This window comes from Typopeltis vanoorti, chromosome 2 (assembly GCF_054136105.1).
Source record: "Typopeltis vanoorti isolate ZY-2024b chromosome 2, IOZ_Tvanoo_1.0, whole genome shotgun sequence".
Lineage (NCBI taxonomy): Eukaryota > Metazoa > Arthropoda > Arachnida > Uropygi > Thelyphonidae > Typopeltis > Typopeltis vanoorti.
This window is the reverse complement of record NC_143550.1, coordinates 148,673,515-148,690,966: the sequence shown is the minus strand read 5'-3', so window position 1 is coordinate 148,690,966 and position 17,452 is coordinate 148,673,515. Positions and strand designations below refer to the sequence as shown.

At 31.9% G+C, this 17,452-nt stretch overlaps 1 protein-coding gene across 2 annotated transcripts in view; it reads left to right on the top strand.

The window, feature by feature from the left end:
- LOC150109519 (TGF-beta receptor type-1-like) overlaps positions 1-17,233 on the top strand; it is a 575,024-nt gene extending 557,791 nt beyond the window's left edge. For both annotated transcript variants that reach the window (XM_090408778.1, XM_090408769.1), the window contains exons 7-9: positions 2,194-2,475; positions 8,932-9,062; positions 14,874-17,233. In XM_090408778.1, coding sequence (XP_090264904.1) covers positions 2,194-2,475; positions 8,932-9,062; positions 14,874-14,999 — 539 coding nt within the window. In that variant the 3' untranslated portion in view covers positions 15,000-17,233. The remainder of the gene's footprint in view (positions 1-2,193; positions 2,476-8,931; positions 9,063-14,873) is intronic.
- Positions 17,234-17,452: the final 219 nt, after the last annotated feature.

Here is a 17,452-nt window from a genome sequence, read left to right as displayed (position 1 = left end):
GTTATCTACCCAAATAGAGTCGTCTTCTTTCCCATTATATCAAGCAAAAATTACCAGTAATTTAAGACTTGAGATACATAATGAACAATCTTTGACAAATTACTAATGAGAAGTGAAAGATGTGTGCGATTGTAGGCCAGTAGAGAAAAAGCAACTATTAAGAAGTGCATATGATTGGTGCGAACAAAAGATCGCATGACCCAAACAAAAGAAGCTGACAATTGAATTGAAATGCTAATTCTCTTAAACCAATTTCCATGATATCTGAAATGCATTCACTATATATTTCTTAGTTTTAACACGTTCATGACAGGGGGGAGGGGGTAGTGTCAATCAAAACCATATGTTGCACCTGCAACATGTGGTTTGCTTGAGTGTATATAGCAGTTTCTGTTGGAGGGAAGATGTGATTCATTAGTTACTGTTTATATTCCCAGTTGTCTGTAATTGCACTATTTGTTGAGAAATATGTTAACAGTCTGCAAATGTCTGTGAACCTTATCCAGTGACATGATAAAACTAATTGGTTTTCGTGTTTCTGCAGTATAATGGCTGTCGGGGGGATGCCGTATTGTTGCAAGTTATCGCTCCAATGTGAAATTCGGGGCGATAGAGACTCGAAATTTGAGTAGGAGAATTCATGCATAATATAATTTAATATATATATATATATATATATATAGACTATAAAAGTTTATGAAATTCATATCGTATGATACTTTATGGGTTGTTTCCTTAAGTATCTAATAAGTGGGTTCTAAAATATTTAGTTTTAGTATGTATGACTATAATTTTTTTATTAATAAAATATAATAAGCTCATATTTAACTGTCAATGAGAAATGGCACCTTTTTTTATTTGGTAAACTAAACGCTGCATTTTTGTAAAATATCTTGTTGCCGTAATACGGCTGAATGAGCACCCTTATTAAGCAGTGCCGTGAGGCAAGCTGTCTCTATGCTACATCCTGTCGATGGTACCGGGCAAAGCACAGCGTAAGAATGAATTCACGGTCTGTCTTAAACTAACAATTTCCACTAAAAATATAATACAATCGAGAATATTTATGAAATTTTTGCTGAGTCGATGCTTACTCTGTGAAATAAAATCTGTGGTAATATTGATAATGTTTCACTTCAAACAAATTATAATAAAACTGGTGATATATTAAGTTAAAAATGTTTTAGATTATTAAGAACTCATAATAATTTGACTGATTTAAAAAATTTAATTTTTATTGCCTTAACTATAATTTGTGATTGTGTAATTTATATAGTACGATATAATTCTAGAATAAGAAAATTTATATTTTTTTTTATTTCCCGTGGTGAAATGGCGCCCCTATCTTCAAGTGCCCTTGTGCGGCGCACAATCTGCACAACTGCACGGTGCGACCCTGCCTGCAATAAGTCTTATGACTCCTGTATAATAATAATTATTATTATTATTATTAATATTTTATATAATTATCCAATGGTTCTCCTAGCTTGCTAATGTAAGCCGTAATATAATTCTTAAAAGGAAAATGAGCCTGTAAACTTGTTTAGCCCATATGTAAGATATGTCCACCATTAATTAAAGATAGATATTCATTCTGTAAATATGATTTTATAGTTTTTCTTTTTTAAATTTAAAAATTTCTTTAATTTTTACCTTGCTATTAAAAAAACCATGTAAAAAAGTATTTTCATTAATCATTCAATATTCAGTGTTATTTTTATTTATTTTGTATAAAAAACTTTGACATAAAAAGTTGTAGGACTTATGGTGCACTTATTACTTTGAATGTATCGAAAATTAGTCCAAGCATAGTACTAATGTAGTATAAATTGAGGCTTTTTATGGATCGAACTCTTAAAATATATTTTATATTATTATTATTATTATTATTATTGGTTTTCCACCAGATATTTAGGGCAACAGCTTGAATCCCGCAAGTTACCCGAATGTTTGCAAGGTTGGATTTATGTTTGTTTCATATCAAATTAGTAATTTAAATAATGAGAATGCTGTTAATTTGTCATATTTCTGCACATTAAAGTTTCAAAACCCAATATATTAATTAGTTCTATGCATGGACAGTCTTATATCTTTAGTAATTTTCCCCTTATGTTTTTATAAATAGCTAATCAAGATATGATCTTTTAACTAGGGAAGAAAGAAAAAAAATTAATTTGAAATATTACTTTTTAGGAAAGCCAGCCATTGCCCATAGAGATTTTAAAAGTAAAAATATTCTGGTGAAGTCAAATGGAATGTGTGCCATTGCTGATTTAGGACTTGCTGTGAGATATAATTCAGCTACAAATTCTGTAGACATTCCACCCAACCCACGAGTCGGGACAAAACGCTACCTTGCTCCAGAAGTGCTAGATGAAACGATCAATTTGCATCATTTCGATTCATTCAAGAGGGCTGATATATATGCGTTTGGTTTGGTGCTTTGGGAGATAGCACGTAGATATAATGTTGGTGGTAAGTGCTACATAATGGAAGTTTTTTTAAAAGTTTATATATGTATTTTACTCATTGTGAATACTAGCATTAAAATATAAACCCACAGGAAGAAGAGACAGCAATCCAAGAACACACAATTTACAGACATAAAACGTGTACTTGGCCTTAGTTGCCTTAACCCAACTGACTACAATTAGTAGAAATGCCTGTATTAAAAACTAAAATTAGTCTAAAACAAGGACATATTATAATAATAGCTATGTAAAGGAAAAACCTGTTACAAGTTATGAGGTTTTATGCATTTTTAATTACAAATTCTACAGATATTGATGTACTTCCATGCATGCAGCTCTTCATTTGTTAGTTAAACAAATTATAGAATGTCAGTATCTCAGGATGGTTAGAAGATATTAAAAAATCAAAATTTAGAAATGACTGGATAGGAATATGATACTCTTATGGAAGATAGCACTGTTTTGTGTAGGAGCATTTTGCCTTTACTTACTGTTACTTTACTATTATAATAAAGTAACACCTGAATTGGATGATATCAATCCCAAGAATGAGAGGCTTCAGAACCTATAGTAGATTAGTGATGTATGGGTTAGGCTTGAAGGAGAGGGAATCTGCTAATGTTCTTTTTGAACATCTGGATGTTATAAATTCTTGGGGAATAAATACTTCATTAGTAAGGTTGATCCAAAGAATAGATAAAATGAAAGAGGAGCAGGGAAGAGGTTTGCTTGGTTAGCAATTGAACTAGAGATGGATGATGGATTTGGCAGCTACTGCTCATGCTATTGCAGTGTTTTTAATGAACCTAGAAGGAATTATCAATGCTAGTTCAGCAGTAGTCTCCATGGAAGCACCTGAAAAAAAAAACAGGCTGTGAGACAGTGGCAGGATACTCTTGGACAGTTGGACAGCATCGAAAATTTTTAGGGAGGTTGTGAAAACAGAATTCAACAGTTAACAGATTATAGAATTGGTAATTGGACAGGTGAAAATAATGTCTCACTAAGAAAAAAATGCATTGGTTTGTTTTGAAGACAGAATTTGCATATGTGATGTGATATGTTCATATCAGTCTGAAAAAAAGAGATAGAAATCTAGTTTTGTGTAGTAAGCTGGGTATTATCAAGAATACCAGGAGTTGAACTTTTTTTTCGTAAGAAAAAAGATAGGACTTTTTTTTGGTAGCATTGAAGGTGACTACGGTGTCATTACCCCATTGAAAAATGGCATGGAGATAATGACATCCTACTCACTTTTGGAATAGAAGATTCTGAAGTTTAGAATGTTTGAGCACCAAAAGGTTTATAAGTTGAATTAAATAGGAGGAATGAGTATACTATTATTAGTAAAAACCATGGATAAGAGCAAAACCATGGTTAGTGAGGAAAGGTAATTTATGTTTTTTTATATTAAGCCCATACATGAGAGGTTGGTTGATCAACCTATAGTATATTAGTAACATATATTGGTAGAAGAAGCATGTATGTATAGAAGAAAGAGGGGTATATGATTGAACAGAACCCTGGATTCTTGTATGGTAAAGAAATCTGAAAGAAGAAAGCTGTCCACTATGACATATATGTGTGGATGATCAGAGAGAAAGGGAGAGTAGTCTATAAGTTACAAATGATTTAAGGCAGATTGTAGGAATGCAGTTGCTATGCAACTCTCTAGGCCCTATTAAATGATTTGGAAATGCCTAAGTACAACAGTCAGTCTGGTTGGCCAAATGGTTAGCATATCTGCTCTCCAGCCAGGGTTCGAATCCCACCATGGATGTTTGTGATTGTCCAAAGAGTTAGCTCTTTGTGGAAAGGGCATCTGTTACTCCACCACTTCTTCTTCTAGCAGAAGGCTTCACTCCCAAAACCCAATGAGGTATAGGAGTGACCATACAACATCAAAATGATGTCACATGTGAATAGATGTCTCGAAACCTTTCTGTGGTATGTGGGTAATGTATGCAAATAGATTTGCTACTTAACAATGCTCATGATGGGTTTCCAGGTGGTGAGAAAAAGTTGGAAGTTAATGAGCTTTATTATTTTATTGAGGGCTGAGGTGAATATGGTGAATAATTTGATCACAGACTTTTTTTTCTGGAATGTATATCAATACTTGACAAGAAATTATATTCTTGTTTTAACCTATACCCAAATGTAAGCATAAGTGTGAAGTAACTTCACAACTAGTTGACTTGTATATAGAGTTTGTTGACTTTGCATCAGTTGCCTGAATAGTGACCCTTCCCATATTGCAGAAGCATTATGGGAAGGATCACTACCTAGACCAGTTTTGATCTTTATTGATGTCTCATCAGCAGGCTAGACCCAAGAAAATATTGGGTAAATCAATGCAGAAGTCATATACAGTAGCGAACAAATTAATCTGAACACTCACATTTTAAAGAAACTTTTGAATTTCGCAAGAAAATAAGTACAAAAATTAAACTCGAACTTTACCTAATAATTTATTTGCTTAGGCATGGACTCTACCAATGTAGAACACAATTTTCTTATTTCTGCATCTCAAAACCATACTTTTATGATGGATTGTGTTAAGTTATCCTTTGTATCACAATTTAATTTTCCAAATCTCTTTTCACAATGGCCCACATTGTGAAATGGGTTAATGTCAAGAGAGTTATCTAGCCACTGAAGCAACTGGATGTTGTGATTTTTGAGGAACTCTTTCACTTTTTTTGAAGTGCAGCATGGAGTAAGATCCTGTTGGAAGATGAGTTCTCTGTCTTTCTGGATCTGTGGGACCACTCTTTTCTCCATTATTTTTATGTATTGGTCTTTTTATCATACCGTCAACAGGCACAAGTGATCCTGGACTGTCATGTGTAAAACAACCCCAGAACATCTTTTTAGCTGGGTGTTTAGGAGCTTGTTGAAGAAGTGGGTGGGAGAAGTCTTCTTAGCTACTGATTTGCAAACATAGGATACTTGCTCTCCTTGGATGAAGAAATGGCTCTGTCATCTGAGAATGACTTTCTTCCACATCTCAACAGTCCAATCTTTGTATACTTTTTGTTCACTGGAGCCTCTTTTTCTGCATAGCCTTCACCAATAGTTTTTTTGTTTTTGACTGTGGGCAGTCCATTCTGCTTTCAACAATCATTGATGAACTGTTGTGTCAGAAACATTAATCCCACTAGCTGCCAAATCTCTATTTAAGTCTACAGTAGACAATCTTGGAGCCATTTCACTTTCCTAACTATAGTAAACAATCTTGATAACTGTAGTTTTTTTTTTTAACCTACATTTTCCTTTTCTGTCATGAGAAAAGGTACCTCTCTCCCTAAACCTCTTTAAAATCACATCAATAGTACCCAAACCAACACCACACTCATTGGCAATTTGTCTTGGAGTCATGGATGTGTGCTGAGAAAGAGTACATATTTTGGAATGCGTTCTTCGAGATGAATAAATTTTATAGCTACACAAAATGAATAAAACACTACGAATGTTAACTTGTTTATACTATTAAAATGCAGAACACTATTAATAAACATAGTAGAGACAGTTAAAACGTGCAGCAGTCAACCAAAATAGTGAACTAAAATCAAAAGCAAAATTATTGTGAACTGAAACAAAAACCAAACCAAAAACTTAACGAAAGTTTGGGTTGTTTGGATTAATTTGTTCGCTACTGTATTTTCCATATATATATATAGAAAAAGATTTGTCACCTTATTATTAAATATTCTGGATAAGCGGTAGTTGTGGAAAGTTTTTCTGTTTGGTTACAATGTATATTTTATTTGACAAGAAATTATTTTAATTCTATACCCAAGTGTAAGCTTGAGTATATAATAAAATTTAGGAATGCATGTTCGACATGTAAAGAATACAATAACAAGTAATCAGCTGTGAGAGAGATATCGAAGAATTCCTGAACAAGTTGTTAGAAAGTTCCATTAGTAGTCATTTATAAAGAAGGACATTTAAAAGTTTTAGTTGTCATGTTACAAAAGGAACTAGTCGAATAGCAGGCGGAAAAAATTAAAGGAACTTTGGAACTTGATGTATACATGATTTTTTTTTTTTTTCATGTAGAAGGAGGAATGCTTAGCAGATATTAAAAGTTCCACTAGAACTTTTCTTGGAAAGTCTTTCCTTTAACTTTCCTTGGAAATCCTTAGATAGGAAGAGGGAAAAAATTATGAATCTTGAATGAGAAAGTTAGAAGGAATGTTTTATGTGATTTTTCTAGAAAGCATTAAAGGTGGAATGCAGGAGTATTCAAATTGAGGATTGTATCATCCAGGTCTGAAACATTGTATCTCTTACTATGAATAAGAAATATACAGTTATTATCAAGAATTTTATAAGAGAAAGGCATTTTTCAGGTATGGCAACTTGTGATATGGACAAGACATACAAGGTGGTAGGGGATAATTACCAGATTAATGTGGATAAGATTTTTCACAGAATGGATGGAGACAGCGGAAGAACAAGAGGCAATCCCTGGGAACTTTATAAGGAGAGTGTGAGCGAGGGATGAGAAGTAGGTTTTTTTGCATAGAGTGGTAGGTGATTTTAATGCATTGCCATAAAGTGTGGTGAATGCAAAGACATAATATATTTAAGTCACAGTATGATGAGCTGTGTGTGTGTGTGTGTGTGTGTGTGAGAGAGAGAGAGAGAGAGAGAGAGAGAGAATGGAGCCTTTCATTATGAGTCTTTTGACTCCATAAAGGTCTGCTGATGATGATAATAAGAATAAATAGAATCTCAGAGAAACCTTTATTTTCCTGTAATAGAGGAAAATAAAGTTATACTGTTAAATTTGAATATTTGAAAGCCTTTTTTAAAAGAATTTATTCACTGATGCACTTATTTTGTTTAGAAATGCGAGTTTGCTAGCATACCACTAAATCTCTTAATGCAGCAAAGTTAAGTTACCATTGTATATGATAATCATATTCCATCTTTCTTCATGTATCACTGCAGAAGCCATTTATCAATAAGTAAATGAATATCTAATTATTCTGTTTTTAATGAAAATCACACCATTTTAGATAATAATACACAAGTTTAGGAATATGAGATGGCAGCATTTGTCTACAATACATCAGTTGTCTTTTATTGTCTTGAAATCATACCCCCTAAACTCATCCATTGTTGTTGGCTAAAAGTGGAAATTGACTGCTCACCATGGATTTTCAAAAAAAAAAAAAAAAAGTGAGAGCCTAGTAACTGCTGAGAGTTCTGTCTGTTGAGAATAAAAGGTGTTAATGGATTTATTTTATTTTATGAAACACAATAATTTCCTACACACACACACACACACACACACACACACACACACACACACACAGGTATCCCTTGCTTAACGTGGGATTTGATTAACGCGGTGAAATTAATTGCGGCAAGAGTATTGATTAACATGCCTTTAATCCTGTGGAGCTCGCAGCTGATCTGACAGATACGTGCAAAATGTTTAATATAAATATTCTTACACAATTCAGTGTATAGCTTGGAGATCATGAGTAGCTGTGCATTCATATATTGTGAGTAATATTCTGCACTGTTGTTTGCTGTCAGTTTGGTTTAACACATGTTATGTAAAGGTTTGTGATATTTGACAGTAAATTGTATCTGAGAGATACCTTGACCTCCGATGTCAGTACAATATGGTTTAGTTTTTTATTATTTTTTATTTTTTTATTCTTTGTTCAATGATTTCTAGATTGTAACTAAAAATAAATAAACCATCATGCATTACTGAAATAGAGAGCCAAAGGGTTATTTATCATACATGTCCTCAAGGAGATGTACTTTACATGATGGAAAATACTAAGGAAAGTGATCTTGAGCTTACTCCACCTTTACTACGAGTTGCCCATAAGTTTGCTTATGCTTGCATCCACCGAAACGTTTAGTTTCTATATATTTGACATGAAACTCCTGTAGTTTCTATATTCGGCTATGAAATAATGTTGGATTCAATATCCACTTAATTTGTACCATCATGTATTATATTTGCAGTGTTTTTTCTTTATATTTTATGCTTGTTTGCCGAGGTCTGGAGAGTCATTTTGCTTGTTATCGTAGAATTTATGCCGATAAGAAAAAAACTAAAACTGTTCAAACGACTCTTGATAACTTCTTTCGATAAAAAAAAATTGCAGTAAATAATGTAGGTACAAGTATTCATTAAATTTACTTTGCATTCATTTTTTATCTTTCCTTAAAAGAGTACCATATAAAACGAACTATTAATACAGTAATCGATCATGGACGAATTGTACTTTTTACCACTGATTATTATATTTGATTAACGCGATTTTGATATACGCGGTAACATCTAGGGATTAATTAACCGCATTAATTAGGGGATACCTATATATATATATATATATATATATATATATATATATATATATATATATATATATATATATATATATTATTTGAAGAATTTGATTATTCATTAAAACATTTTTAGGGATATATGAGGACTACCAGCTTCCATATTATGATATGGTGCCTTCTGATCCAAGTATCGATGAAATGAAAAAAATTGTTTGCACAGAAAGACAGCGCCCTCAATTACCTAACAGATGGCAGTCATGTGAGGTAAATGCTGATAATTGTTTCAGTTTTTGATGATTTCATTTAATAGTTCTTATGTTAAGTTCCATTTTAAGCCACTTCAGGCTTCCAAATCTCCAAGCTAACTTTCACATATTGGGATCTCAACCAGACATAAGTCATCTACCAAATCTAATATATAAGACAACATAGTTCTTTCAACAGCATTGCATTATTCACTGAGGTTTTATTGCAGGCACATTATTGGGATTTAACAATTAAGCCTGTGAATCTTCTGTAATCAGGAATTAAATTATTCTTGATATTATAGTGAGGTGCATAACATTCAACTACCTCTGATCAGAGTTACGTTTAAAGACTGGCATAATCAGATGTTAGGATGAGATCCAAAAAGGTAAATATAAATACATAACCACCAAAAGTAAAACTAAAGCCTGCAAAAGGTCAAAGATGGAACTACTACTGGTATTTGTTGCTTGATTTTACAGGATTTTATAGAAAAAATTAAAAAAATAAACATAAATGGATGGAACACGTTCAAAGAATGAAAACAGAAAGATTACCAAAACAAGCCTTAAAGTACCATTAGGAAAAAGAAAACCAGGACGTCCTCTTAAACGATTCAACGATGACTTCTAAGGCCGGAACAGGCCATGTTAGGCCTAAATCCTTGATACGTACGATGATGATGATGATTTTACAGGGATAACAGAAAGAACTGCTTCTATAATTAATAATTATAACTTTTATTAATAAAAGTAGCCATTTTATGGGTGAATATACTAATGATAATGCAGTATTTTTGAGAATGTTATTATACTTTTCTATAAGTACTATACTGAAGCAATATACATGGAAGTGGAAAACATAAAAGGAGTATCAATAGGAGGAAGGAACATAAATAATCTAAGATATGCTGACAATACAGTTCTGTTGGCAGAAAATAAAAAAGATCTAGAAAATCTAATCAATAATGTAAGTTATGAGTGAGGAATATGGTTTGCTTTTTAATCCCAAGAAAACCAATACGGCAATAACCAGAAAAAAAAACGATACCTCAACAATATCAAAATAGATGACATACTTATTCAGCAAGTAGACAAATTTACATATCTCAGCACCTTAATAACAGAAGATGGAAGAAGCACAGGAGAAATCAAAAGAAGCATTGAAATAGCTAGAGAGAAATTCAATGCAATGAAAAATATTCTGATATCTAGAGATCTGAGCATAAAAATGAGATTGACAAAATGCTATATATGGTCAGTACTACTGTATGGGGCTGAAACATGGACAATATCAAAGGAAGCAGAAGATAAAATTAAAGCTTGTGAGATGTGGATTTTAAGAATTTATGAAGGTATCATGGGCTCATAAGAAAACAAATGCAGAAGTTCTACATTCATAATGGGAGAAAAAAGAAGTCTTCTTAAAACTATCAAAAGAAGAAAGGCCAAATATTTCGGACATTTGCTAAGACATGACAGCTGACAAAAAGCAGTCCTGGAAGGAATGGTATATGGAATGAGGAATGCAAAGAATTACTTGGAGCAGCAATCTTAAGAACTAGACATATCTGATGTATGAGGAATGTGCAAAGGAGGCACAAGAATGAAGTTGGTGGGGAAATATGTTAGTCAACCTCCTGGATGGAGACAACACGTGATGATGATCATCATGGCTCCATTATAGCAATAATAATTATTTATTCATTACATTTAATAGGAACTAATATATATATAAACTTTATATTAATTATTCATTTTCTGCAGGAACAATCAATAATTATTTGTTTATAATATTGCTCTCTACCAATGTAAATGCATTTCTTTAAAATGAAAATGCAGTGTTAGCATAAAATGAAATCAGCTAGAATTTAAAAATAAAAAAAATAGCATATTACAAATGGCTTAAAATCAAACCCTCAACATCTTACCATCTTACGCTGTAGTATGCAATAGCTGCAAAAAGAGCATTGGTAAATCCAAGTTAGAATTGGTGAGTGCAAAGTGCAAGCAACTTTCCTCTTGCCCAAATGGAAATCAGGCTTTCTGGCACCCTCACCAAGGTGAATAAACTTATGCCCATCCATGATTCCCACCTCGCTTACCCATCTAGTACTATTGTAACATCACCAAAAGATAAGACTGACTTCCTGGCATCATTCTTCTATGATTCCTGCATTAATGATCAGGACAAAGTGCCCCCCCCCCCCTCCAAAAAAAAAATGACCAAAACTGCCCAATGCATTCTTCCTTTAGTCTTTTGTCAGAAGGACATCAGAAGAATCCTGAACAGTTTTGCATACCAACAAGTCTTCTTATCCTGATGGTCCTCAATTGTGCATAAAACATACATCTGAATTTAATGCTCGTTCTGTCGTCTTTACAATATTTCACATTCATCTGGCATTTATCCTACAGGATGTAGATCAGCCTATATTCAACTCATTCCAAAGAAAGGAGATAAAGCCAGCTATCCAGTTATCATCCTATTTTATTCATATCAGTTCTATAAAAAAATATTGAAGAAATCAGTACTCAACTTGTTTACCACCTTGAAGCCTACCATTAAATCAGCAATGACTGCATGGGCTTCAGCAAACTTTCCATAACTTGTATCTCTTGATGGGGTGATTTTATCAAGGAGATTGACTGTGGATAAAGTGGTTGCTCTAGATATTTCCAAGGCATTTGAAGAAGTTTGGTGCAAAGACTTACTTGCCAAGTCATTCAGTATGTGTTGCATGAACAACTTCCTTTTTTCAGATTTCCCTACCAATGTAGTTCCTAAAGGGCTCTGTATTTTTCCTGTTCTAAATGATCAATCACTAACTTCTTCCTATCTATAGTATTACTGATGACAGTATGCTCTCCAGTTTTTTTTTTTTTTTTTTCATATGGCAAATCTTGGTGCTCATATCAGAACACACGCAATTTACAGACAAAAATTACTAGTTGTGGTGGTGTTGGAGGTGGGCGGTAGATGGCGTTGATTCGTAGTAGAGGTAAGGTGTAGAGACAGTTGAAGATATCCTCCCGCGATGAGTCTTCGGACTCCTTGGAGGTATCAGGAATAATAATATATCAAAAAAGCTACAAGATAGTCCATAACCAATGCCTTAATATAACAAAATCAGTGCAGATTTCCATGCTATATTTTAATAGGGAGGACAATTTTTGTCAACTTCAATGCCACCAAAACACAGTCCTGTTTTCAGTAGTGAGCTATAAGGGGTTCGCGGGGGCTCGCCCAAGCCCTTTGTTAAATTTTTCTCAAATTTGCGAGCCCCTTGTTCTTCTTGTTTACTTTTTTTATTTTTTCAAAAAAAAAATAATTTTTTGAAATATATTAAGCGAAAAACTCATACGGTAACCTAACAAAGTGATTTTATTAAATAAAATGTTATAGTTACTGTTACTACCATTTTACAAATAAGAATTCACTTTTGATAATCACATATAAATAAATAGGACTATAAAATAGTCCTATTTATTTATATGTGATTAAATGCCCCTTGATTGGTACCATTGATTATCACTTGAGGTATAAAAACAAAAGAGAAATATAACGTACTTCAATATTATTGTGTTTAGATAATATTTATTTATTATTTATAGATTGTTTGTCATAAAAACTTCTATCACAAACAAAAGAATTTTATTTTGTTTATAAAAAATGCGGACTATTTCATCTGCGATTATAAAAGATTTTATTCTTATTATATTTTGATAGTTAAAAAATGTTTTTCTAATGTAAGATAAATTAACACAGATGATTGTGTGCAAATATTTCATGTTTAATCATGAAATATTTGTTTAAAAATGTTATTTTAAATGTACACCTTTTTAAAGAAAGTGCTAATGTCCTTTTCCATCATCCTAACCTCAACAATGGGTTATATATGCCCAAAATTTCGGAGATTGTTATCTGTAATTGTATTTCTTATTTTTTTTAGTTACACACACACATCTATTTTAGATTCCAATAAGTATTACATATGCCTCACAAAAAGTCATACGCTCACATGTGCATAACACTAGAACTGTAGCTCGGACTCTGATTCAAACGTAATCACAGTTTTTTAATGCTCCGTTGTTGTAGAAGCGCAATGTTTTTATGATCTTTTATTTACTTTTATGTTATCGCACCTGACAAAGTCAGCATCCCGATGAACTAGTTGTGTGGATATGTTAAATTTACTTATTTCCTTATAATCTCGGAATTCAGTCATTAGATAATAGTTAACATGTCTAGAAACCAAGGCAATCTGCTTACTAATTACTACTACTACTATTACTACTACTACTAATAATAATAATATACACACACCATACACCTACATTGTTGCTGTTTGAATTTCCCAATTCTATTTGTCACAATCAAAATATTTGTATAATTTTTATGTGTATTTTATAGTGCAATAAGTGAAGCTGGCAATTTCTTTGTTTTAGTCCTCTTGGTTTTCTTTTGCAAGTGAATACTCTTTTTGTGATACAGTATCTTTATTTTGTGATCCTGAATAAGACATTTTTTTGGCTTTGAAAAAAAAAAAAAAAATCTTTTATTCTACTATAGCCTTGAAAACACATAAACCTCTTTCATTTACTTTGTAATGCTTATTAAAAATATATAATATAATAACAGTATAACAGTTAAGTCAGTCAGTCCTAAAGAGACATGCTCAGAGTTCATAGTAAAATCTGTAAAATGCATAAAATAAAAATAAAAAAATTCTGAATATAAATAGATAGCAATATGCACCAAGTAAAAGGAATTACACTAAAAGCTAATACACTAAATGGATAAAGCTCAGAACAAAGATTAAAAGAATATCTAAAAGTATGCTACATGCTAAGAATACAAATTGAGTAAAATACATTGTTTATTAAATGCTTGTTATGCTATGGATATTAAACACCGTCCCATAAGACCAGGAGAGTGGCTTGCATGCATAGAGTGGGTAACAATACACATGGAGATCTAAACCCCTTTTTTCCTTTCCAAAAATAGTCAAACACAGATGCCAACTAGCTATACTTATTTTTTCCCATTAATCTAGATCATAGTTTTAGTTAGTTTCAGTTGTGCTAATCAGATGTTAATTTTTAAAAAAACGAATAATACAAATAAAAAAAGGTTAAAGACTAACTAAAAGTGTGCTGCTATTTTTTCTTTTTGATTCAACATTTTAGTTTACTCTTATAATTTCATGATTGACTGACTCACTTTCAATTGAAAAAAAACCATATATAAAGATTCCTCTTGTCACGACAAGAACTGAACTCAGGTCTTTTCCAATCAAAGGGTGCAACATACTGTTATTCTTCCAATTGTGCTACAGAGGCTAACACTTTGGTTAATAAATCTTTCCGGTTTATTATAAAATGATTAAAAATATATAATATAATAACAGTTATTCTTTGAGGTTTTCTGCAAGACTTTCATAAAGTCTTGAATATGTGTAACTTATTTGTATATTTGAGTCTCAAAAGAAAACAGATAGATCAACGAACAAATCTTTATGCACAAGACAGTGTGCTGTTTGTAGTTAACAGTATTGCCAGTTCCTGTATTTTGTACTGTTTTGGCAATGTGCCTCAGCACTGATATATATGCTGTCATGTACTTGCACTTTTAATAAAAGTAAAGATTATCATTTGTCTAAATACAGAATATTAGATTAGAAACTGCTTTAAATTGCATCTGTAATCATTGTGATAAGAAAAAATTCAATGTGCATGAAAAAATAGTTTGTTGACTTTTCCAGACTAATTTTATTTTTCTGAAACGATAAAATGTTAAATGGTTGAATAATTTTCTCCCTTTGCATAGGCTCTTCGAGTTATGTCCAAAATCATGAAGGAATGCTGGTATCACAATGCAGCAGCTCGTCTTACTGCACTTCGTATAAAGAAGACAATAGCAAATCTTGGTGCTCAGGAAGACCTAAAAATATGATATTAAAAAAAAAGTCAGTAGAGAAGCAGGGTATAGTTGTGTGTTAAAATGAACACAGGATTGCGTTTCATTACTTTTAATACCTGTCATTGGTATTGCTATTTTAAAATAGCAGTCTGTTATTGTATGAAGTACAACTCTACAAAGGTAACGTAAATATTCGTATTTCATGAATTGTAAAAATACTGGCAGCGGGAATGAGTCGGTAATGACTACTTTATCACTTGCAGCTAAAAAATGTTAGAAATAAATTGAAGAAAAAAGAAGGAATCTCTCTTTCAAAGAATCAGCAAATGCAGGCCAGATTTTTTTTTTTTTTAAATGGTTAAAAAAGAAAAAGGTATGTATATTCACTAGACTGTTATTATGTGTTAAGGATAATAGTAGAAGTAACAAATTGCAGACTGCTTTCAGTCCCAAAATACAAAACTGTTATTTCAGGTTATAACTTCATTTTCTTTGGCCTGTTATCTAGATGACAGTGTTCATAAGTTGGTATCACACAAACTTTAAAAACATTCACAAAAGTGAATTGGTGAGATGTGCCTACAGAGAAATACTGAAACTACTCATTCATATTCCAGCAGTCACCAGTTGCAGACAATAGGTGAAATGTTCCTCTGTTGAAGGTGACAAAATGATTCACAGTTATTCATTAGTAATGGAAGGCGACTTCAGTTTTGTCGACTACTGTATTTAGTTTTCTTTGATCAGGTAACAAACATTTTGAACTTTTCATTCCACCATGTGAAAATTTGTGTTCAAGTGATTTTATGTGTCTTATTTTGAGATGTCATGGCAAACTTAAAAACTGAAAATTGTGCATTTACCTAAAGAAATCACAAGCTGGGAAGCCTCTGTAATGAAATGGATAGTTCAGGAGTTAAATATAATTTTGAAGACCCATTTCCCTAAGTGTATTAATAATGCATACAATTGTATCTTTACTTATTTTGTATTTTATAGAAAGTTAAATTACAAGATAAACAAATTCAGTTGTAAACATACTGTTAGCTCACTCTTCTAATGTTTCCTTAAATAATAGTTACCATTATTGATTTAATATATTAAATTATTCTCTCTTCACAAAATTTCTTTATTTCAAATATTAGTAGCTACTAAAGGAAGAATTATTAATAAAACTATATATAGTCTTAAGGTGATGAACACAGACATTCCACCTTCATTAGAAAATTTTTGTGCTGCTTTTGGTTCGTGTTTTATTTAATCAGTTTGTAAACAGAAGAAAATAGAGTATTAAATATGTAGGTTGAAAAAAAGTAATTCCTCTCTGAAATCAAAAGAATATTTTCTGGAAGTACTTTGAGCTCTCTCTTCATTTGTGCATTTAGAAATAAACACTTTCTGTAGTGGTTAAAAGGCAAAGAAATTCAAGAATGAGTTCTCAAAAAGTTCCAAAAAAAAAAAAACTACTGTTTTAACAAATGAATCTTGTACGGTTTTTTTTTTTAAAGATTAAGTTCCACATCTCCTGTACTAAGAAACATTGTCCATGAGAGAACTTATCTGTATAGTTCCTGCCTCTTTTATTTGTCCATTAGAGGTATTTCTGAGGCAAAAAAAAAATGTTGTTATACATTGTATGTAGATACATGTAGGTTAGTTCTGCAATTGTTTGAAAAAAATATATATATTAGTTTGTATAAAAATATAAAGTGCAATTGAGGTATTTGCAGAAAAGTTGATAAACAGAGAGAGAGAGAGAGATGTGGAAATTTTCCAGACTTTTAAGTAGCATAGCATAGCAGTGTCTTGGTGCATAACTGAGCCTTATTACTCAACAACTGCCTCACATATGTAATAAGACCACTTTTTGTCTGCATGCAGAAAAATTTTTAGAAAGATCTGTCTTCACTTTTATATTTACTCCATAATATTGTCCATTATTTCATGTTGGTGGTTGTATCTACAATTATCATACATTCATGTATATATCATGCATGTATAGCAGCACACACTAGTGCTTATGTTTTTATCTGTTAGAGATGTAAAGATATTTTCAGTTACTTTTATATAATGCTTGAAATTTGATTATGAATATGCGTAAGGATGATTAGAGCAATATTTTGAATAAGTTGGGTTTTAAAATGTGGCTACTTTCTCACTTGAACAAAAAATAAATAAATAAACAAGCCTTATTGCCATAATTCACCTAATTTGTTGACTCCACAAAAGTCAGTGAAATGTGAAGAGCCTTGATAAAATTCCTAGAATGATTCCCCCCCTTAATTATTATATATTTCAATAAATTTTTATTTTTACTTTTTTTTTTATATCTTTACTTTATTAGTAATGAAGGGCAAGGACATCCTTTGCTGGAAAAGTAAAATATGTCAGAAAAAAAAAGTTTTCTTGAATTAGATTACTAATGTGATTTGTAATTTTCAGTGGTCTTTCATTTGGAATTGCAAGAAAATAAAAATCATGTATTG